Source organism: Crinia signifera, chromosome 11 (assembly GCF_055691185.1).
Source record: "Crinia signifera chromosome 11, ASM5569118v1, whole genome shotgun sequence".
In the NCBI taxonomy this organism is placed as follows: domain Eukaryota; kingdom Metazoa; phylum Chordata; class Amphibia; order Anura; family Myobatrachidae; genus Crinia; species Crinia signifera.
This window is the reverse complement of record NC_139227.1, coordinates 38,639,738-38,663,493: the sequence shown is the minus strand read 5'-3', so window position 1 is coordinate 38,663,493 and position 23,756 is coordinate 38,639,738. Positions and strand designations below refer to the sequence as shown.

The 23,756-nt window shown below is 46.8% G+C and overlaps 1 protein-coding gene across 1 annotated transcript in view; it reads left to right on the top strand.

Moving 5' to 3' along the window:
• The first annotated feature begins 2,321 nt into the window (after positions 1-2,321).
• SLC9A5 (solute carrier family 9 member A5) overlaps positions 2,322-23,756 on the top strand; it is a 97,321-nt gene continuing 75,886 nt past the window's right edge. Inside the window, exons 1-3 of the mRNA XM_083164768.1 lie at positions 2,322-2,587; positions 19,520-19,822; positions 22,833-22,996. Of these exons, the coding sequence (XP_083020894.1) occupies positions 2,392-2,587; positions 19,520-19,822; positions 22,833-22,996 (663 nt within the window). The 5' untranslated portion in view covers positions 2,322-2,391. The remainder of the gene's footprint in view (positions 2,588-19,519; positions 19,823-22,832; positions 22,997-23,756) is intronic.

The following is a 23,756-nucleotide window of genomic DNA, read 5'->3' as shown; positions in this document are numbered from 1 at the left end:
TGCGTGATGCTTAGTAATGTATAGGTGCTAGATGTAATGTATAGTAATGTATGGGTAATGCATAGTGATGTATAGGTACTAGATATGATGTATAGTAATATAAGGTACTAGATGTAATGTATAGAAATGTACGAGTACTAGATGTGATGCATAGTAATATATGGGAGATGTATAGTAATGTGATGTATAATAATGTATGGGTGACGCATAGTTTTGTATGGGAGATGTATAGTAATGTATATGTACTAGATGTCACAACGGGTTGTTGTGGATCCCCCTCAGCTGACTGTTCCGGTACAGGTTGATTGGGTAACCTGAGTGTAGCCAGCCGTATGTATTGTCTTCTCATATGGGAGACACAGGGAAGTTGACGGAACTCCCGAGCAGAGGCGCGGAGACTAACTGGACAGTGGTTTTCACCAGGGATTCCTGCAAGGGAATATGGACTCCGCTGCATCTGCTCAGCAGGTCGCGGCCCTCCGAGGGAAGTCTCACTGAAACCCCAGACGGTTGTAGATGGTAGAGGATGGCCACGGAAGGTCAGGTACCAGGCGAGGATTAACTGAAGATGAAGTACTCGGCTCGTAACGGAAACAAAGGATAACTGAAGAATAGCCTCACCGTCAACTTACGATGGCCCACTTGGCTTGTAACGGGAACAAAGGATAACTGAGACGGCGAAGGAACTGTAGGAGATGAACTTTACCAAACAGGAGGCGACTGGAACCCGGAATGTTCAGGAACTGGAACGCACGTTTGGAATGCTGCGGAATGATGCCGAGAACCAGGAGCAAACAGGAACAGGACACCTCTAGGAGGCTGGATGCTGCAGTGCTTGTCCAGGAATGCAGGATGAAGCATCAGCAAGAAGGGTTAGGCCCACCAAACCTATATTCCCCTGCACCCGCAAGGATTGGCTGCCACCTCTTAAGAGAGGTTATTAATACAGCCCCCTTTGGCCTGAAATGCCCCATCAAAGATGGAGGCGCCCATTCCAGGAGCCGGCGACGGGGATCGCCGGACCCGCGGGAGAGCTTCCGCCTGCAGGGAGACCAGGGACCGGCGGCTAGGAGGCGGCAGGGGGACCCAACGGGGAGCCAGCATCCAGAACGCCCATCTTGGTGAGTACGAGATGTGGCGCAGGTCCCGGCGGTAGCAGCCCTGGTGGGACCTGACACTAGCTGTGATGTATAGTAATGTGCTTGGGGGGGAGGGGGTGAAAGAAGAGGAGGGGGGGGGGGGGTGAGAGGGGGGCCCCCAACAATTTTGTTGTCCAGGGCCCCAGGGCTGCCTTCAGAAATTTTGGGGCCCGGGACTGACAAAATAAAGCCCCCCCCCCCCCCCCGACACCCACCCCCGCCCATACCCCATCCCCACCCCAGGCACTTACCTTAAGGCTGGGGACCGAGTCTGGCAGCTCCTCTCTCCTCTCCATATCACGCAGCAGCATGCAACAAGTCTCGTGACTGTGCTGCTGCGCTGCTCTTCGGTCAGTCTCTGTTGGGGGCGGGGCTCCTTCCTTTGCCGAGTCCCGGCGGCTGCCTTGTGAATGATGCTGCATCTGCATTATGTGACTGCGCAGTGAGTGCCTACAGTCACATTGTGCCGCAGCGGCCGCCCAAGCCCATAATCAACTTGGAGCCGGGCTCAAGCCGGACACAGTGAGGGGGTGAGTGACTGCTGGGGAGAGTTGCCCAGGCCCTACCCTCGGGCAGAGCCGGCGGGGCCCGGGACTCAAGTACCCCCAGACCCCCCCTGTCGACGGCCCTGCAGGGCCCCCACAGACCTTAATACGGCCCTGGTACTAGATGTGATGCATAGTAATGTATGGGTGATGTATAGTAATGTATAGGTGCTAGATGTGATGTATAGCAATGTATGGGTGATGTATAGTAATGTATAGGTACTAGATGTGATGTATAGTAATCTATGGGTGATGCATAGAAATGTATAGGTGCTAGATGATTTATAGTAATGTATAGGTGCTAGATGTGATGTATAGTAATGCATGGGTGATGCATAGTAATGTATAGGTGCCAGATGTAACGTATAGTTATGTGTAGGTCACGGTGCTAGATGTGATGTACACAGTAATATATGGGTGATGCATAGTAATGTATGGGTAATGTATAGGTAGCAGATGTGATGTATTGTAATGTGTGGGTGATGTATAGTAATGTATAGGTACTAGATGTGATGTCCAGTAATGTATGGGTGATGCTGCTGCATAGTAATGTATGGGAGAGGTATAGGAAGCACATGGTGCGTGACGTCAGACCATTTACTTGTTCTCTCCTCATCCTGTGATTGGAGGACGCATCCCCCTGTCATGACGTCAGCCCGGCATTGGAGATCCGGCTGCTCCGGGCTCCCGGAGGAGAGAGTAGGGTGATGGACAGACTGCTGCTGCTGCTCCCGGTGCTCCCGGTGCTCCCGGTGCTGGGCTCCCATGGAGACCGGGAGGAGGAGGCGGAGGATGCGGCTGATAGCCAGGGCGGCTTCCAGGTGGTGCGCTGGGAATGGCACATGGTGCAGACTCCTTACCTGGTGGCCGTGTGGATCCTGGTGGCCAGCCTGGCAAAGATCGGTAAGGACCAACGTGCCAGCTGTCTATGCCTGCTCCGGGGACCATCGTCTCCCTGTTATTATCCCGTTCCCATTATCTCCCCCTCCTATCTCCATGTCATTATCTCCCTCTCATTGCTGTATACTGGCACCTTCCTCTTCCCATCATATAGTATCATACCCTATAATGTGTCCATTATTGTATCATACCCTATACTGTGCCCTTCATATAGTATCATATAGTACCCTGTACTGTGCCCATCATATAGTATCATACCTATACTGTGCCTTCACTGTGCCCATCATATAGTATCATACCCTATTCTGTGCCCACCATATAGTATCATACCCTGTACTGTGCCCATCATATAATATTATACCCTGTACTGTGCCCATCATATGGTATCATACCTATACTGTGCCCTCACTGTACCCATCATATAGTATCATACCCTGTACTGTGCCCATCATATAGTATCATACCCTATATACTGTGCCCGTCATATAGTATCATACCCTGTACTGTGCCAACCATATAGTATCATACCCAATACTGTGCCCATCATATAGTATCATACCCAATACTGTGCCCATCATATAGTATCATACCCTGTACTGTGCCCATCATATAGTATTATACCCTATACTGTGCCCATCATATAGTATCATACCCGGTACTGTGCCCATCATATAGTATCATACCCTGTACTGTGCCCATCATATAGTATCATACCCTGTACTGTGCCCATCATATTGTATCATACCCTATACTGTGCCCATCATATAGTATCATACCCTATACTGTGCCCACCATATAGTATCATACCCTATACTGTGCCCACCATATAGTTTCATACCCTGTACTGTGCCAACCATTTAGTATCATACCCAGTACTGTGCCCATCATATAGTATCATACCCTATACTGTGCCCACCATATAGTATCATACCCTGTACTGTGCCAACCATATAGTATCATACCCAGTACTGTGCCCATCATATAGTATCATACCCTATACTGTGCCCATCATATAGTATCATACCCTGTACTGTGCCCATCATATAGTATCATACCCAGTACTGTGCCCATCATATAGTATCATACCCTATACTGTGCCCATCATATAGTATCATACCCTATACTGTGCCCACCATATAGTATCATACCCTGTACTGTGCCAACCATATAGTATCATACCCAGTACTGTGCCCATCATATAGTAGCATACCCTATACTGTGCCCATCATATAGTATCATACCCTGTACTGTGCCCATCATATAGTGTCATACCCAGTACTGTGCCCATCATATAGTATTATACCCTATACTGTGCCCATCATATAGTATCATACCCTATACTGTGCCCATCATATAGTATCATACCCTATACTGTGCCCACCATATACTATCATACCCTGTACTGTGCCAACCATATAGTATCATACCCTGTACTGTGCCCATCATATAGTATCATACCCTGTACTGTGCCCATCATATAGTATCATACCCTATACTGTGCCCATCATATAGTATCATACCCTGTACTGTGCCCATCATATAGTATCATACCCAATACTGTGCCCATCATATAGTATCATACCCTTTACTGTGCCCACCATATAATATCATACTGTACCTTGTACTGTGCAGATCATATAATATCATACCCTGTACTGTGCCAACCATTTAGTATCATACCCAGTACTGTGCCCATCATATAGTATCATACCCTATACTGTGCCCACCATATAGTTTCATACCCTGTACTGTGCCAACCATTTAGTATCATACCCAGTACTGTGCCCATCATATAGTATCATACCCTATACTGTGCCCACCATATAGTTTCATACCCTGTACTGTGCCAACCATATAGTATCATACCCAGTACTGTGCCCATCATATAGTATCATACCCTATACTGTGCCCATCATATAGTATCATACCCTGTACTGTGCCCATCATATAGTATCATACCCAGTACTGTGCCCATCATATAGTATCATACCCTATACTGTGCCCATCATATAGTATCATACCCTATACTGTGCCCACCATATAGTATCATACCCTGTACTGTGCCAACCATATAGTATCATACCCAGTACTGTGCCCATCATATAGTATCATACCCTATACTGTGCCCATCATATAGTATCATACCCTGTACTGTGCCCATCATATAGTATCATACCCAGTACTGTGCCCATCATATAGTATCATACCCTATACTGTGCCCATCATATAGTATCATACCCTATACTGTGCCCATCATATAGTATCATACCCTATACTGTGCCCACCATATACTATCATACCATGTACTGTGCCAACCATATAGTATCATACCCTGTACTGTGCCCATCATATAGTATCATACCCTGTACTGTGCAGATCATATAGTATCATACCCTATACTGTGCCCTCACTGTGCCCATCATATTGTATCATACCCTGTACTGTGCCCATCATATAGTATCATACCCTGTACTGTGCCCATCATATAGTATCATACCCTATACTGTGCCCACCATATAGTATCATACCCAGTACTGTGCCAACCATATAGTATCATACCCAGTACTGTGCCCATCATATAGTATCATACCCTATACTGTGCCCATCATATAGTATCATACCCTATACTGTGCCCACCATATAGTATCATACCCTGTACTGTGCCAACCATATAGTATCATACCCAGTACTGTGCCCATCATATAGTATCATACCCTATACTGTGCCCATCATATAGTATCATACCCTGTACTGTGCCCATCATATAGTATCATACCCAGTACTGTGCCCATCATATAGTATCATACCCTGTACTGTGCCCATCATATAGTATCATACCCTATACTGTGCCCACCATATAGTATCATACCCAGTACTGTGCCCATCATATAGTATCATACCCTATACTGTGCCCACCATATAGTATCATACCCTGTACTGTGCCCACCATATAGTATCATATCCTATATTGTGCCCTTCATACAGTATTATACCCTATACTCATACCCTATACTGTGCCCATCATATAGTATCATACTCTGTACTGCGCCCATCATATAGTATACCCTATATACTGTGCCCATCATATAGTATCATACCCTTTATTGTGCCCTTCATACAGTATTATACCCTATACTCATACCCTATACTGTGCCCATCATATAGTATCATACTCTGTACTGCGCCCATCATATAGTATACCCTATATACTGTGCCCATCATATAGTATCATACCCTTTATTGTGCCCTTCATACAGTATTATACCCTATACTCATACCCTATACTGTGCCCATCATATAGTATCATACTCTGTACTGCGCCCATCATATAGTATACCCTATATACTGTGCCCATCATATAGTATCATACCCTTTATTGTGCCCTTCATATAGTATTATACCCTATACTCATACCCTATACTGTGCCCATCATATAGTATCATACCCTGTACTGCGCCCATCATATAGTATCATACCTTGTACTGTGCCCATCATATAGTATCATACCCTATACTGTGCCCTCACTGTGCCCATCATATAGTATCATACCCTATATACTGTGCCCATCATATAGTATCATACCCAGCCATATGCCATCTATGGGCCAATTGTAGAAGGATGTGAGAATCACAAAGTGAGAGATTTTTGGAGAGTTCTCCAATTTAGTTTCAAGTGTCAATCATTTACACCAGCGGTTCCCAACCTGGGGGTACGCTGCAGACTGATTGGGGGTAATTGAAAATAATATTGGTAATGCCCTCAGACATCAGCGATCATCTGCCCCACGCTGACACAGGTGGAGGAAACAGTGGCATTGATCCTACAGGCGTTCTCGGGAACCCCGGAGACAGTACACAGCCAGCGGCCAGACAGAGGGACACGATTACTGACCGCACACAACTCCCCCCCCCCTCTCACCTGTGTCCAGGCAGCACAGAGCTGTGCTGCCCGGACCTGTGACCTTCTCCTCCCTGCACTGATCCTCTTCCGGGTGCAGGGAGGAGGAGAGCCCGGCACAGCAGCAGCAGAGCCGGGTAAGTGAGGGAGGGGAGAGCCGCCAGGTCCCCATGGGACCCGCTCACTCTATCGCAAAGGACAGCTCTTAACGCAAGAGCTGTCCTTTGCCATAATTATCGCATATGTTACTGCATATGCGATAATTATGCAGGCGATGGGTGGCGATGTGCGGCGGAGCTGGGGAGCGGATGTTAGAGCATCCCCCCTAGATCTCTCACTTTCTGATTCTCACACCCTGTTACATTTGTCCGTATATGTTTACATCTTCAGTATGTAAAAGTTCCCATGATCATGGCTATGCTGTTACTTGGGCTAGATCCTACCTGCACACAGCTTGTGGCAGTAAGGGCATCCCAAGCACTACCATCAGACACCTAACGAACCACCTGACATAAATCGGATAAAAGGATAAGATGTATCAAGCTTCAAAAAGGGATAACATGGAGAGTGATAAACAATCAGCCAATCAGCTCCTACCTGTCATGTTACAGGCTGGGTTTGAAAAATGACAGGTAGAAGCTGATTGGCTAATGGTTTATCACTAACGTTATTACGTTTGAAGCTTGATAAATCTGGCCCTGTACTGATGCAGTATAAAATAGTACTAATAATGTCCCTGATTAGCGCTGAGGATAGTATGTGGTTGCTATTGGTTACACCCTTGGTACACTCTATATCTGTGGATGCCATAAGATCTATGATTCCCATAGGATCACATGGTGTTACCTGGTGATAGAACCCTCTTAATCTCTCAATTCATCCCCAAACCATCTATCTAATTAAGTGTATGCTGTAATCTCTTTATCCATTCCCAGCTGCAGTTATCCCCCTCTGTACTTGTGTCCCATCTGGAACTTTTCTGTATCCTTCACCTGACCTTCCGCCCATGTGAGCGCAGTAATCTGTATCATCACACAGATACAGTCAGCCACGGAAATAAGATCCTGACGTGATTTCCGGAATATCGGGAAATGGTCCTCGTATACAGTAAATAGTGGCCCTGTAATACAGCTGCTGTCCCCCAGTCAGTTATAATAACTCTACCTAGACACCATCTATCCATTGAATGGAACCCCTGGGTACCCCGCTCCTAATTACTTCACAAGATTTACATGGGGCACTGAAGGTAAGGCCATTTATAGACACAGCGGGCAGCTGCCAAGTGGCCAACATCTCTATAGGCCTCCGAGCAGAGGTGGGTGGGCGTCCCGCAATCATAGCGGCAAGGCAGCATTCTCTGCCTGCCTCCCTGCCTGCTGCCAGACAGTGAAAGGGTATCAGCATGATGATTGGTGGATGGCTGGACATATCCGCCAATCAGAGTGCAACATACTCTATTTGCTGCCCAGCCTGCCGCCAGACAGTGAATGGCTGTCAGCATGCTGATTGGTCGATGGCTGGAGCAATCCATCACATGGACTGCATAGACTCCTCCTGCTATGTGTGCGCACGTTTCTGGATCCTGCAAATACTCCTATTCTGCAAGCAGATTGTCACTTTCACACCATGAGGGGGTGCCACACTTGTATGCAGGGCAGTACAGAGTCTTGCAGGGTCCAGGTACCTTTCTGGGGGGTGGCCTTATTGCAGGAGGCGTGGCACCCTTAGAATAAAATACAGAAACAAATTGTACTTTAAGCCCCTCCGTGACCATCCTGCAGCCCAACACTCATGTGCAGCTGCTGGGTAATGAGAGTGCTCCATCAGATCTGGGCATGGGTATTTAGTATCCCCCCCTCCCCCTGTGGGCACCACTGCTCATATGTAAGAAACTGCAGTTGCTGGTCTAGATGTGTCTGGATTTTTCACACATTTCAGGTTCATCCTTAGAAATCGCAGTCTGAATTCTGTTCCGTTTGCTGCTAGATGTGAAGTAGCCTCATTGCTAGGATGTGACTGCAGTCATTGCTCTGGTTCATGCTGTTCCCCAGAGTTGTTACCTGTGACTGATATATGAGTACGAGAAAGATGTCCTTGTGCAGAAAGTGTTTCCATGGTGCGCGCTGAGCGAGCCGCACTCCTATTTATTGCTCCCTTATTGTGATGTATAATCAGCTCTCTCCACTAAGTGACTGAGCCGAGAGACGGAGAATGGTGCAGTCTTCAAGCAGAAGTGTGCACTGCGCAGCTGGGGGGGACTTGTGAATAAGCCAGTTTAATGATACTTTACAGTCTATGTAGAGCCCCAGTGGGGCAACGGGGGGTGTAGTGTCGCAGAAAGCATAGGGAATTGTACAGTGCTGGAAATTACATCTGGATGCGGAATGTCATTGTAAGACTGAGAAGAGGTACTTGCTCTGTGTTACGGCTTATTGTACAGGATACAGTGTGGCTCCTCCCCTCTATGGGGGGAATTCAAGTGTACTACATGCAGGTGACCACCAGGGGGCTCCTAACAGCGCAAAGCAAATGTCCCTCTGGCACGCACAGCCACTGGTGCTGAAATTACTGTTATGGGGGTATTCAGTGTGTGCCGATATTTCCAACAGTTGGAAATTAGTGATCCCTCTAGGATCAGGGCAGAGTGGGGCACAGTGGGGAAAGCCGAGGCATTACTAATGTTGGCGGGCCTGGCCTGCGATATCACTGTTGGGGGCCGCCAGGCACCTACGGAGGTGCTGAGCTTTCCTCAAGCTCTCTGGTCAACGCGGGGACGGCCGGCTGGCTTTTTTTGCACAATTTGACTAAAGCTATTCAATCTATGACTGTTGCAAATGTTCAGACGATTGGAAAACTCATTGATCAGCTAAACACTCGCCCATACAGATGCATTTTGTCATATATGGCCACAGATTTGACAGTTTAGCGTCTGTTTTTGAAAATGCAGATTCGACTTTTTACAAAGTTGAATCTGCACGTCAAAAAAGACGTCCGAGAGTGAATAGGTATGTGCCAATATTTCCCACATTGTGGTTCCATCATTTTGACAGGCTGGTGACTAGTGTGTTCATGAAAGGCACAGGACAGATGGGGGTGCCAAGAAGGTCCTTACCGCCGCTTTTCCGGGACACATATGGCGGTCAGTTTCATATGGAGATCAGATATTTTTTTCGGTACTGCTTTCTTAGCACGGCGCCCGTCTCATTGATTGTATGCCTTAAGTTTAAGGTACTTAAGGCATACAATCAACGCGATGGACCCGATTTTTTTATCTCATGGATCTTATGCATCCATAAGATGCATGAGATCCATAAGATCCATGAGATAAAAAATCGTGAGCCCCCAATAACCATTGTTAACGCCACCAGCACTATCAACGCCAACCCGAAGCGTGGCGAGCGCAGCGGTACACGTCCTCCGACCTTTTCATACCCCCACTATCCACGTCGGCGTGGAGTTGAATTTATATAGTGTGGCAAGCGCAGCGAGCCACCAAGCCCGAAGCGTGGCGAGCGGACGCGGACTACTTTACATTTATTCTGCGTCCGCTCGCCACGCTTCGGGCTCGGTGGCTCGCTGCGCTCGCCACACTATATAAAATCAACTCCATGCCGACGTGGATAGTGGGGGTATGAAAAGGTCGGAGGACACATACCGCCGCCCCTCGCGGGCTTGCTGTGCTCACCACGCTTTGGGTTGGCGTCAATAGTGGGGTGGCATTCACAATGGGGGGCCATTTCACCCATGAGGGGGGTTAGCAATTATAATTGGGGTTTTGGGGCCTTTTTACATTGATTCCAATGTAAAAATCTCGTCGATTGCATCATCTCATGCATCTTATGCCGCACAAACACATAAGATGCATGAGATGCTTGAGATATCAGCCCCACACATACAATCTAGATCATGGGCGCCGTGCTAGGAAAGCAGTACCTTTTTTTCTGTTCTCTTTTTATGTATCTCCATGATGCTGTTTTAAGCATACCAACTGCCTGGTGAGACTGGCAAGGTGTGGGAAGTGGTCAGCCATGCGCAGTGTAAATGAAAGTCCTGATATTAGTTCTGCTTCATTAAAGAAATGTATAAGAATTAATTAAAATCCAGTCAAAATGATGGCTTCTGCAATATGCTTTCACTTTTCGCTGTGAGAATTTTTACTTTCACTTTGAGCTGTGACAGTTTGAGGTGAGGAGTAGTTAGCCTTTTATATATTTAGACATATGGCTGTACTTGTCAGATAGGCCGTCATAGGGAATATTGCCTGAGGTAATCCAAATCTTGCTTTGGGCAGTGTGATAATGAGACCTGCCTGACAATGCCAGCTAACTACAGCCAAAATGGTTGCATATAGATGGGCATCATAACGAACCAAATGTTACAAATGCAAAAATATTGTTTAAGAAATCCGCGCCACAGGACCGCAGCAGCGTATACATCAGGGATTACCAATCCCACAACACAATGTCAAATTACAAAAAATGATGAATACACTTGCGCTGTCCTAGGGTGGGCTTGACTTGTCTTTCCAAGGTGGAACTCGGCAGACGCTTCTCAAATATGAAAACAAAGATAAGGCAGCAACGGTCAGTGGTTATCCCAATACTAAAACACATAAGAGGGTATCACCCTCTACAACTGACCTCTCTGCAGGGCCCTATAGGCACGTAAAGGTATCTTTAACAGGGTATATCCAGTCTTTCACTCTTAATGGATCAGAGCTCACCTTAAAGCTGTGCCCTATGGGCCTTGAAAGGTTTCTTTTACAACGATCAGTCGGGAGATATCCCAATCATCAGGATCCAGAGTGGTAAAAAAAAACACTTTTATTCAAGTCACAGCAGCTGCAGGATATCCAAGTAACAGAAAAAAATTTCAATAAAAATTCCTTAAAATACAAAAATAAAAGGTCCATACACTGTGGGTATCCAAAGGAACCAGTCCTCCACCTCTCACTCACCCGGGTTAGAGACGAGAGTGGGTGTCCATCAGATGAAAAAAGTTGACACTGGAAACCCAAAGTGCTCGGACGCTGTTCCTCCTAACCAACGCGTTTCAGGCCTCACATATGGCCCTTTTTCAAGGTAAAAAGGGCCATATGTGCACGAATGAGTCTGCATCTGTGTAAGAATATCTGATACAGCTACCGCAGCGGCTTCTAGCTCCAACTTCTATTGTGCTTCATCTGCGACTTTACTGGTGCATCAAACCGTTAAAGTCACAGCCTGTCGTCCCTAGTACACTGTGATCACCGTTTCACTGCATCTACCATGTGACTTATGGACAAACACATGCCGTGATTTGGTGGCAATCCCCCGATTCCCTGACCGCTGCATCCCCGGACTCCCTGACCCGGGTGAGGATCGCAGAACGGGGACTTTTCAACATGCTAAATATCCCTGAATTCACTGAGGGTTCCCTGATCATTGCTGCCTGCCGTCTGGCGCAGGAACATCCGTTCCGGCTGAAAACCCCAAAATAATGTGTCGAACATTTGTGTACCGACAATTGTCACGGCGACTTTTTTCATGTGTTTACTTTTTTTTTAACTGTCAACCTAATGCATGTTGACTATTTGGCGCCAAGTCGACCTACTTAATGTCGATCATAACATTTTCGATTTATTGATCTACACCGACTCACTTCTTATTCTGCTAGATCTCTCAGCTGCATTTGATATTGTTGACCATTCTCTTCTCATACAGGGCGGGATGTATTAATATACATCGCCGCCCTTCGCCTGACAGCCGCCGCGATGCTGCCGCATATGTACTAACATATGCGGCTAGCATTGGGTTGCGGTGACTGAAACCCCCGCAATACCTGTAATGTGGTGTGCGGGGGTCTCCGTCACATCCCGGCGGCTGCCAGTGTCCCCCTGCGTCTCCTCCTCCCCCCTGCAGCCGGATGTCCTCCAGGCTGTGACACCTGCTGGGGGAGGAGGAGATCAAAGGAGGACGGGAGGGGGGGCCCGCGGATGGCGGGCGGCGATAGAAGCCCAGAGGGTGGCGATACCCTGCCAGGTGAAGACGGGGTGGACGGGTATTGGTACATAGGAAAATGCGGTAAAACCCCCGTTTTACCGCATTTTCCCTTTAGTACATCCCGCCCACAAACACTACAATCCCCAGGTCTTCAGGAAAAATATCTATCTTGATTTCCTTCTTTCCTGTCTAACTGCTCTTTTAGTGTTCGCTTCTCTGATTCCACCTCATCGTTGCTACCTTTGTCAATAGGAGTATCGCAGGGCTCAGTCTTAGGTCCTCTGCTTTTCTCAATCTATATCACATCCCTTAGCAAACATATAAGCTCTTGGTATTTCATTATCATCTGTGCGGATAATACTCAAATCGACTGTACCTATCCTCCCTAAACCTGTCACCATCTGTATGTGGATGATACTCAAATCTACCTCTCCTCTCAAGACCCATCTGTACTGATCCGTGTCACTGATGCCTTTTTGCCGTTTCCTCTTTCATTGCCACCTGAAACTGAGGGCGGGATGTACTAAAGGAAAAAATGCGGTAAAACCAACCATTTTCAGGGGTATTACGGCATTTTCAAATGTACTAAGACCCGGCCGCCGCATTTTCCTATGGGCTTCTTAACGCCGGCCGCCGTAGACTACGACCCACTCCCCGGCATACCTCCAATAAACTCCTCCTCCTTCTAGCAACACAGCTGAAGGTCCTTCCGGCTGCAGAGAGGAGGAGGAGGTGCCCAGGACATCCACACACCACATCACAGATATCGCGGGGGACCTCCATCACCGCATTGCGATGTTGATCGTATATGTTAGTACATATGTGATCAACATCGGTGCGACGGGCGGCGATGTATTTTAATACATTCGGCCCTGAATATTGTCAAAACAGAATTAATTATACTTCCACCTAGCAATAGTAGTTACCAACCTGATATCTCTATCTGGTAACTCGACAATCAACCCTACCCCACAAGCTGCCTCTGTGTCGTCATCGACTCTGAACTGTCCTTTGTTCCCTATATTCAGGAACCATTATCAATAATCGTATTAGCATTGCAATCTAACACGATACTGGTGCCTCAAATCGCATTGTATTATGCAATTATATCACCCAGATCAAAGAGAACACGCAGCGACAGGGGCTCTGAAAGAGACCGCATAAGCGAAATTGGGGCTTATTCAGGCCGATTTGGTGCGTCATTAATATGCCAGCGATTGAATCGACCCCTGAATGTCTTCACAAGGCTCCTTCCATCTGTTCTCTAGATGCAAGTTCTGCCAGTCTGTCTGTTCCTGCAGTCCCCCTCTCTGCTCCCTCTCTGACTGAACTTCTAGGTCTATGAATCTTGCAGACCTCAGCATCACCTGCTTGGGGAAATCATGCAGTGCACGAGGACTCTGAAAGCTTATTTAGATGTGATATATAGTGCTGCGCCCAGCTAGTGCAGACCATGCGATGCTGTGATGGGGTTGCATAACTATATGGGTGGGGGGGGGGGGGTCCACACGCCACACGTCAGGGAAGATTAGGTGTATAAGACTTCTATCTAGGTTAGAACATGACATACAGCATAGAGACAGAAGATTTTGGCTCATCCTGTACACAGAACCGTGATGCGCTTAGTAAGTGCCTGCTCATCTGCATGAGTGCTCCCCGGAGTCTGAGTCATTGATCTTTATTAAACTGTAAATTTGCTATAGCTGAATGCATTAACTCATGTTGGATATGTAATGGTGGCCCCGTAGAGACCACTGCAATTATTAAAAGCCGCAAATTGTACTTGGACGGAGTTTCCTTGCAGAACACAATATATATTTATTTTTGTCCCCATTATCAATGCTCAGTAGAGGCCACCATTTTGTGGGCTAAACCAATACTGGAAAAGGCACCTTACATTAGGAACCAGCCTAAATGCCGACTGCTGGTTGGCATGGTGAGTGAGTGTCACCCGTGCAAAAAGTAGTTCAAAGATCTTTTTTTTAATGGGAGGGTGCTGGGGGTAGATCAATTTTGTGAGGTACAGACTAGTGATGTCCCTGTGGTAGCCATTTTGTGGGCTGAACTGATGTGCATGAGCTTATCTGGTCGCTAGGCACCAGTGATATCACAGATGCTCTACTAGAGTGATTTGTCCTAGGACACCACACACATCGGGGGAGTTGTATAAAACGTTTGTGAGAGATAAAATTAAGAAGTTGTGCATAACAACCAATCAGCTTCTTTCATTTTGTAGACTGTGTTAGATAAATGAGAGTTAGAAGCTGACTGGCTGATTCGGGCAACGTCTTCACTTTCTTTCCAAGGTTTGATACCTTTCCTTTCCAAGGCTTGATACATCTCACCAATAAACTAGGTTCTTGTAAGCTGATTTGCTGATTACGGCTTGCGGCGGGATATATGCTTAGTGTATCGTCTTCCATACTAGGAGGGGCCTTTTTTTCTCTAGTAAAAACATTCTCTGCTCTTTTATCCTTGGATTTAAAGTGTCTCTGGTAACTAGGGAAACCAATTCTTATTTTAGGAAGGTGTAATTAACTCGCTGGCTGGTTGTAGGGAACATGTCAGCTTAGGAAAGCCACACTTAGTAATTACTTATCATGATGGCAAATTAATTTCCAGGGTATGATCGGTATATATGTTTCTTTTTAACTTTTTTTAATTTGTTTTAAATTTGTATATTTTTTATCTCTGTTCCACAGAAAGAGATTATAGCTGCCATTTAAAGTGCTCCTGTCCAGGGCTTAAAGTGGTCATGGAGAGGTGGCGGAACCAGGGCCGTCTTAACAGCAGTGTGGGACCCTGGGCAAAGCAATGCACTGGGGCCCTTACCCATTCTCCCTTCCTAGGGGTGGGGGGTGCTATCAGCATGTCCCACGGGTGGCAGGAGGTGCTCTATCTTCCACTCAACATGTAGGACCTGGAGCAGTAACTTCTGCTAATTACTCCTTTACTGCACAGGTGATGGGAGGGTGAACACTAACGTGTGGAAGGGGGCACTGAGCTGAATGAAGGGTCCCTTGTAAATAACTTCCAGTGAGGTAGGGGGTGTTTTATACACAGGGGAATGTTGGATAATGGAGTGGGCTTAATATTCGTAAATTTTCCGGTGGAAGTACAGCTTGTTTGACTGCAGATATCACCATTATCTGGAAATAGATTTCTTAGCCTTCAATAGTATAAAAACCTAGAGTCCCAACTTTCAGGATGTGCTGGGAACTTGGCGATCAGAGACCAGGAGCCAGAGCAATCCATTGACAAAAATATAAAACTGTACACCAGACGTTTGGAGCTGGAGCAGGGACCGGCTGCTCGAAGGCTGATATCTCTGGTTATGGGCATGCTAGAGACAAGCCCCTAGTGTCGTCAGAAAGGGGAGAGTCCCAGCTTTTGAAATATACTCTCAGAAAAACTCTACGTTAGAGAGAACCTGAGAAATCTGACTGGGAACTGTAATTAACAGGTCGGATGTGGACTGCTGCTTTGAAGTTGGATATCTCCAGTTCCCCAGGGCCGATTTTCAAAATTCTGGTATCCCTGGACAAAGGGGATCCTCAGCTATCAGCATAGGGTCCTTATACACCTGGGGCCCCTGGGCAAGTGCCCATTAAGCCCATACGAAAAGACGGCCCTGGGCGGAACCCCATTCCCCTAACACCTCCTCCCCCCCGCCCCCCCAATTAGGCAGAGCCTAGACCAGTGCCAGGGAATTTGTGCCCTACCTTCCATAAAGGGATAATGGCTCACAACACACTGTAGCACAATTGTATACACATTACACGGCATGTAGTGCCCTTGATTTATATTGTCATAAATCAATGCCCCTTATACACATAATGTCCACAGTTGTTCATCTTCACTTTACATCACATATGCCGTGCCAGAAGAAGAAGCCGCTGGGACAAGCTTTTCTGTTGGAATTACTGTTCAGGACTGTGGTGGAGGTGGAACTCAGTTCCCCCTACCATTAAAGGTGGTGGAACGCAGTTCCACCCAGTTCCCCCTCAGTGCAGTGCAGTGAGGCAGCCAAGTGTGTAACTACCATAGGTGCATGGAATGCAGCCGCTAAGGGGCCCAGAGCTAAAGGGCCCACCTTCCCTGTCACAGTTACATGTGTTATATACAGGGTTGTAGCTACCATAGGTGCATGGAGTGCAGCCGCTAAGGAGCCCAGGGCTGAGAGGGGCCACCTTCCTTGTCACAGTTACATGTGTTATATACAGGGTGTAGCTACCATAGGTGCAGGGAGTGCAGCCTCTAAGGGGCCCAGGGCTGAGAGGGGCAACCTTCCTTGTCACAGTTACATGTGTTATATACAGGGTGTAGCTACCATAGGTGTGCGGATGCAGCTGCTATGGGCCCAGGGCTGAGATGGGCCACATTCCCTGCCACAGTTACATGTGTTATATACAGGGTGTAGCTACCATAGGTGCAGGGAATGCAGCTGCTATGGGCCCAGGGCCACCTTCCCTGTCACAGTAACATTTGTTATATACAGGGGTGTGGCTACCATAGGTGCAGGGGGTGCAGCTGCTATGGGCCCAGGGCTGAGAGGGGCCACCTTCCCTGTCACAGTAACGTGTTATATACAGGGGTGTGGCTACCATAGGTGCAGGGGGTGCAGCTGCTATGGGGTCAGGGCTGAGATGGGCCACATTCCCTGCCACAGTTACATGTGTTATATACAGGGTGTAGCTACCATAGGTGCAGGGAATGCAGCTACTATGTGGCCCAGAGCTGAGAGAGGCCACCTTCCCTGTCATTGGGAGGTATGTAGGGGCCCTTGCAAACTTTTGCCTTGGGGCTCGCAATAGAGCTAGATGAGCCACTGGACCCTCTCATTGTAATGTGGTATAAAATTAACTGGAGGGCATTATAATGTTACATAATATGAACTAATGAACTGTAATTTGATACTATATATGAATCCACTATAGTGTGGCATAATAAGAACTGGGGCACTGTAATGTGGCACAGTATGAAGTGAAGGCACTATAGTTTGGCACACTATGAGCGGAGGCCCTGTAATGTGGCATCATCCCTAGGACACTGCGAGGCTCTTGCAGAGGTGCCTTAGGTTGGTGGTCCAAAATCAAATTATTTATGGTCAAGTGGGAGTCAAAACCGGTACTGGTAGCTGCCAATCATATGGACAGTCAGAGGGAGAAATTAACTAACGCAAATACCCCTATTTTAGGCTTAGTCGTAGGCAGTTGTATGCAAATACGACTGCCTATACATATTCTCCACATTTACTATGCCGAAAATACGTAATTCGTATTCATGGCACATTAGTATTCTTATCGACGAATACGAATGTATACGCCATCTTATGAATAATTTACTAAGTGGCCATAGGCAAAATACAGCCGCTAATTAGAGGGTTACGGCTGCTAATTGCCGGTCAGATATGGCTGGAAAATACATCTCATTTTCCAGTCGTATTTGGCAGAAGCCTAGCAGCCAATCAGGAGTCGATAGGCGGCCAATAGCGCTATTCGGGGGGGCAGAAAGTAAACTTGTTTTGTCCCCCGAATTTTGGGAACCAGGACAGGCCCTTGAGCCTGGTGCTGGTTTAAAAAAATCCATGGGACCCCTAATTGTTTTGTTCCCTGTTTTTTTTTTTAAACCAGGACCAGCTCTTTGAGCCTGAGGCTGGTTATGGCCATAGGGGGGGGACCCCACGCCATTTTTTTTAATGATAATTTTTTTTTTACACTGCAGCCTGCAGATCTGCCTGATCCGTGCAGGCTGCTGACTCGTATTTGGCCGTATATACGGCAGCTTAATACGAATATGAATCAGGCAGAATACAAATCCTGCATCAGCTAAATACGAAACCGTAAATACGGCAGGTTAGTAAATCTGCCCTATTTACGAATCATATTTTGGCAAGAATATGGCCGCTGGCCTTCGTATTCATTCATATTAAGAATATGAATATGACTGCGTTGTATTCGTATTCTTAGTAAATTTCCCCCTGAAGCTCTGTAAAGCACATATCTGACCCTATGAATGACATATAAACCCAGTTTGCTAAACGTGATATTTTTCCCCAAAAAAATGTATCAATTAAGAATACTTTTATCCTATGGGGAGCCGAGAAGAGAAATGCTGACACTGGGCTCTGGGAACCACTGATCTACACATGTCCATAGGTCATCCCCATGCGGTCGACAGTGAAAAAGTCGTCTGTGTCTATAGGGGCGTACACACGGATAGATTTGGCAAAAGATCTGGGCGTTCCCGACCGATTGAAACGACCAATCGCTCAAATCGTTCTGTGTGTATGAACGATATATCGGACGATGCGTGTACCCGACGGTCGTTGGTAGAGGTCGCTGATCTTTCCTGCATGCAGAAAGATCAGTGATCAATCGTTAACGATGTGTACCAATCGTTTCATGTGTACGCACGATGAACGATTTGGTAAGGCAATTGACTGGCTCCCTCTCCCTCCACCATCGTTAAAGATCAATCGTTCATGTGTAATCGTTTGCTCAATCGTTCATCATTTGTCACCAAATCGTTTCTGTAGGAGGTTCAGAGGAAATTGTTAACGAGATTGAATCGTTGGCCAAATCTATCCGTGTGTACGCACCTTAAGGCCGACAGGTGTAGAATGGTAGAACAGGGTTAGAAGGACGTCATGGAATGTTCAAGACAAAAAATGCAAATACTTTTAATTGTGTTTTTCGCCAAAAATTCTCCATTTCGCGGTCTGTGATCACAATTACTGCCAATTTTCAGGCTAGGTGGCTCTCTCCGCTACCACAGAGTAGACACTGTGGGGTATATTTACTAAGATGAGAGTTCTATTGATGTTGCCCAGAGCACCAATTAGATTCTATCTATTATCTTCTGGAAGGCGCAAAATAAATAAATAGATTCTGATTGGTTTCTATGGGCAACTCCCATCTTCGTAAATAAACCCTTGTCTATCTATAGATTCGGTGACTCCTATTATCCCTATACTGTGCAGTAGGTGTGCACCTCTATAGCAGATCCCCGGTGCAGGGCCTTATCACTAACGTGCTGTCATTACTCTGCCTTGCAGTGTTCCACCTGTCCAGGAAGGTGACCTCAGTAGTCCCGGAGAGCTGTCTGCTCATCATCCTTGGCCTGGCCCTCGGTGGGATCGTTCTGGCCATTGCTCAGAGGGCGGAGTTCCAGCTAGAGCCCAGTATGTTCTTCCTGTTCCTGCTGCCGCCGATTGTCCTGGACTCTGGCTACTTCATGCCCAGCCGCCTCTTCTTCGACAACATTGGAGCCATTCTTATGTACGCAGTGGTGGGCACCGTTTGGAACTCGTTTGCAACTGGAATTGCCCTATGGGGGGTGAAGCTGATGGGGCTCATGGGTAAGTGTCAGTAAATCACACTGTCTGTTCGTACATAGGATTAATTGTCGTTGTAGGGTTAAATACTGCTTCAGTAACACACATGTCTGTAATAGAATAAGCATGATATTAGTAACCTTTCTGGCCCTATCCTATAATCGGCCATGGGAAATATACCTGAGATGACACCTGGGAATCATGCGCTACATAGTCTGAATATTTATGCAAAGTTTTCCTTCAATAACGCAAACATATACACACACATACAAACACACACACACACACACACACATATACATATACACACACATATACATATACATATACACATACATACTGTGACACGGAATCACTTTGGATAAGATGATGTCTTGGTCTTTTGTATCAGGTAATCAGCATAGGCAAGAATGGTTACAGCAATGCAGCATACATGTGTCATAGCATATACAAACTTTTCAGAAAGCCCCAGTGGTCCCTACCGTAGCCCACACCGCAGCCTATCACCTGGGCAACTATTCCACCATCAGAAGCAATGACCTCCTGCCCTGGAAACACTGATACCAGGAGAGCACAGGTGCTGCTAATCAGCCAAACCCTGATCACATCAGTTTCCCTGCTGCTGCTCTAAAACCTGGACCGGATCTTTCTTCACACACGCACACATACACACATATATACATATGCACACACACATATATATACACACACGCACACACACACACACATATATACCATACCTCCCAACATTACCCTCTCCAGGAGGGACACAATGCTCTGCTCCTGGGCTTCCCTGGTAAGGTATGATTGCCATCACCTGTGGGGAGCTAGGTAATTGATGAGAAAGGTGTTTTACCACAGGTGATGGCAATCATACATTACCAGGGAAGTGCAGGAGCAGAGCATTGTGTCCCTCCTGGAGAGGGTCATGTTGGGAGGTATGATACACTCAGGGCTATTTTTCAGCAGGCTCCAGCAGGAACTGAGGCCCTTATTCTAGTTCATTCTTTCTGACAAAATATTTCTGAAGGGGGGGCGATTTTGTGTAATATCGCAGGCAATATGGTCGCTAAGCGACCATATTGCCCGCGATGGGAGTGTGCACCGGCGATATATCGCCGGGTGCGCTCTCCCGTTTTTACCCCTGTAGTGATCGCTGGTCTAGGGTTACCACCTTTCCCCTTTAATTCCGGACACGTATTAATTACACAGGTTCTGTGGAAGTTTAAAACCAGGTGATATGGAGTCTTGAAGTCAGCCAGCCACAGAACCTGTGTAATTAATATGTGTCCGGAATTAAAGGGGAAAGGTGGTAACCCTACGCTGGTCGCAGGAACATGCTCCTGCGACCAGCTGATTTCCACTGCCGGGCTCCCCCCGGCAGTTCCTTTTTCATCAGCGACCATCTCTGGTCGCTGATGAAAAGGAGAAACTGAGCAATATATCTCCCCCGTGTGTACGGGGCTTTAGATGGACAAAACCATGTGCACTGCAGGTGAGGCAGGTGTTACTTGTGCAGAGATAATTAGATTTGGGTGGGGTTTTACACCTGCCCCACCTGCAGTGCACATGGTTTTGTCCATCTAAGAAATATTTTGTCAGAAAGAGTGAACTCGAATAAGGGCCTCAGTTCCTGCTGGAGCCTGCTGAAAAATAGCCCTGTATATACTAGTAAGCCTGCTTGAAGCAAAAGCTTCGAAAGCCAGTCTGCTACATTCTGTATTTTGTTTGTGTATGTGTGGAAAAAGAGATGTAGTTTCACTTGCTGCCAGCAAATGGCAGTGTTTCAGGGACTCACGTACACTAGACATATTGTCAGGGTTGGAGGAAGGTTAGGGATCGGGTTGGGGGGGGGGTAGGGGGAGAGGGTAAGGATAATTGTGTAATAAATGTATGTAGTGTTATAATATTCTACAGTCACTGATGATCTGTCAGTACTAGGACTCCCACCCACACACAGGAGCATTATAAAGCACACATCCGTTTATAAACCAACCTTGCTTATTGCTTCATTGATCCCAGGGCTCCCCCGCCTCATGTTTCCAGGGAGAATCTTTACATTGGTTCATACTCAAATGTTCTGCATGTAGAAGATCTCCTGTGATAAGGAGCGTGGACTGTGTGGGTGATGACTGAGCTGTCACTATACTGCCATCACACCCGGGGGCAGCACATTTATTTACAGCCTCTTCAGTGTAATGAGATCGCTGCCGTTTGTTAGGGGGGTGGTAAATATTTCATATTCTGTTTTGTTGATCATTTTGTAGCTGTTGGTGGTGAAGATGAATGAATGTATACGTATGTCCTGTCATTAATGATACAAAATGGAAAAATGGCATGAAACAGACTATTCCTCTCATAAGGGGTGATTCAGGCCTGATCGCTCAGTTCCGAATTCACTACCGCGTGGGAGAGACTCACTTTGTCCATTTCTCTTCAATAACATTGCTCTGTAGGGAGAGGGGAACTGAGTAAGGTACAGTACTCCCCCATTTGTTGTATGGAGGGACAAGTCATGACATGGTGGGTTTCCAAAACTGGGCAACCCCTATCGATTATTGTTCTATGTCACCTCTGTTTGATATATCTAGCATATTTGTTAGGCCGGGGTAAAAGCTGGAATGGACTGTACCCCAAAACACTGGATGGGCTCCCTGCTGCAAACTCTGCATACCTCCCAACATGACCCTCTCCAGGAGGGACACAATGCTCTGTCCCATTGAAGGCATGAGGTGCTGTGGTCTAGACGAGGTTGGACCCCAGCATAGAAACTAGAGATGCACAGGTTCGAATTTACACGGATTTACTCGGATATCAAAGTGGACTCTTATTGACTACCGGCTGTCACATGTTTTGGATAGCCAATTAGAACAGTTTGGATAAATCTGAACTTGCGCTAATTTGGCAGAAAGAACTGGGTAAATCTTCACATCTATAATAAAAAAAGAAGTCTGACACTAGACCATTCCTTACACCTTACACCTGAATGCACCATGTTCTGTAGCCTTCTTCTCACCCTCTATCACTGTTTTAGATCCGCATGTGGAAGCCGGTTTGATGGATTTCCTGCTCTTCGGAAGCCTCATTTCGGCGGTTGACCCTGTCGCTGTGTTGGCTGTGTTTGAGGAGGTGCACGTGAATGAGACGCTGTTCATCATAGTATTCGGAGAATCGTTACTCAATGACGCCGTCACAGTGGTAGGTGCTTCTGATTTAGTCACCATGTACTCCTTAATAGCACGCCTGTCCTCCTATAGCCTGTCTCATTGTCTGCTTCTATGGCCTGTTCTCCTATAGCCTGTCTCATTGTCTGCTTCTATGGTCTGTCCTCCTATAGCCTGTCTCATTGTCTGCTTCTATGGTCTGTCCTCCTATAGCCTGTCTCATTGTCTGCTTCTATGGCCTGTCCTCCTATAGCCTGTCTCATGGTCTGCTTCTATGGCCTGTTCTCCTATAGCCTGTCTCATTGTCTGCTTCTATGGCCTGTCCTCCTATAGCCTGTCTCATTGTCTGCTTCTATGGCCTGTCCTCCTATAGCCTGTCTCATTGTCTGCTTCTATGGTCTGTCCTCCTATAGCCTGTCTCATTGTCTGCTTCTATGGTCTGTCCTCCTATAGCCTGTCTCATTGTCTGCTTCTATGGCCTGTCCTCCTATAGCCTGTCTCATTGTCTGCTTCTATGGCCTGTCCTCCTATAGCCTGTCTCATTGTCTGCTTCTATGGCCTGTCCTCCTATAGCCTGTCTCATTGTCTGCTTCTATGGCCTATCCTCCTATAGCCTGTCTCATTGTCTGCTTCTATGGCCTGTCCTCCTATAGCCTGTCTCATTGTCTGCTTCTATGGCCTATCCTCCTATAGCCTGTCTCATTGTCTGCTTCTATGGCCTATCCTCCTATAGCCTGTCTCATTGTCTGCTTCTATGGCCTGTCCTCCTATAGCCTGTCTCATTGTCTGCTTCT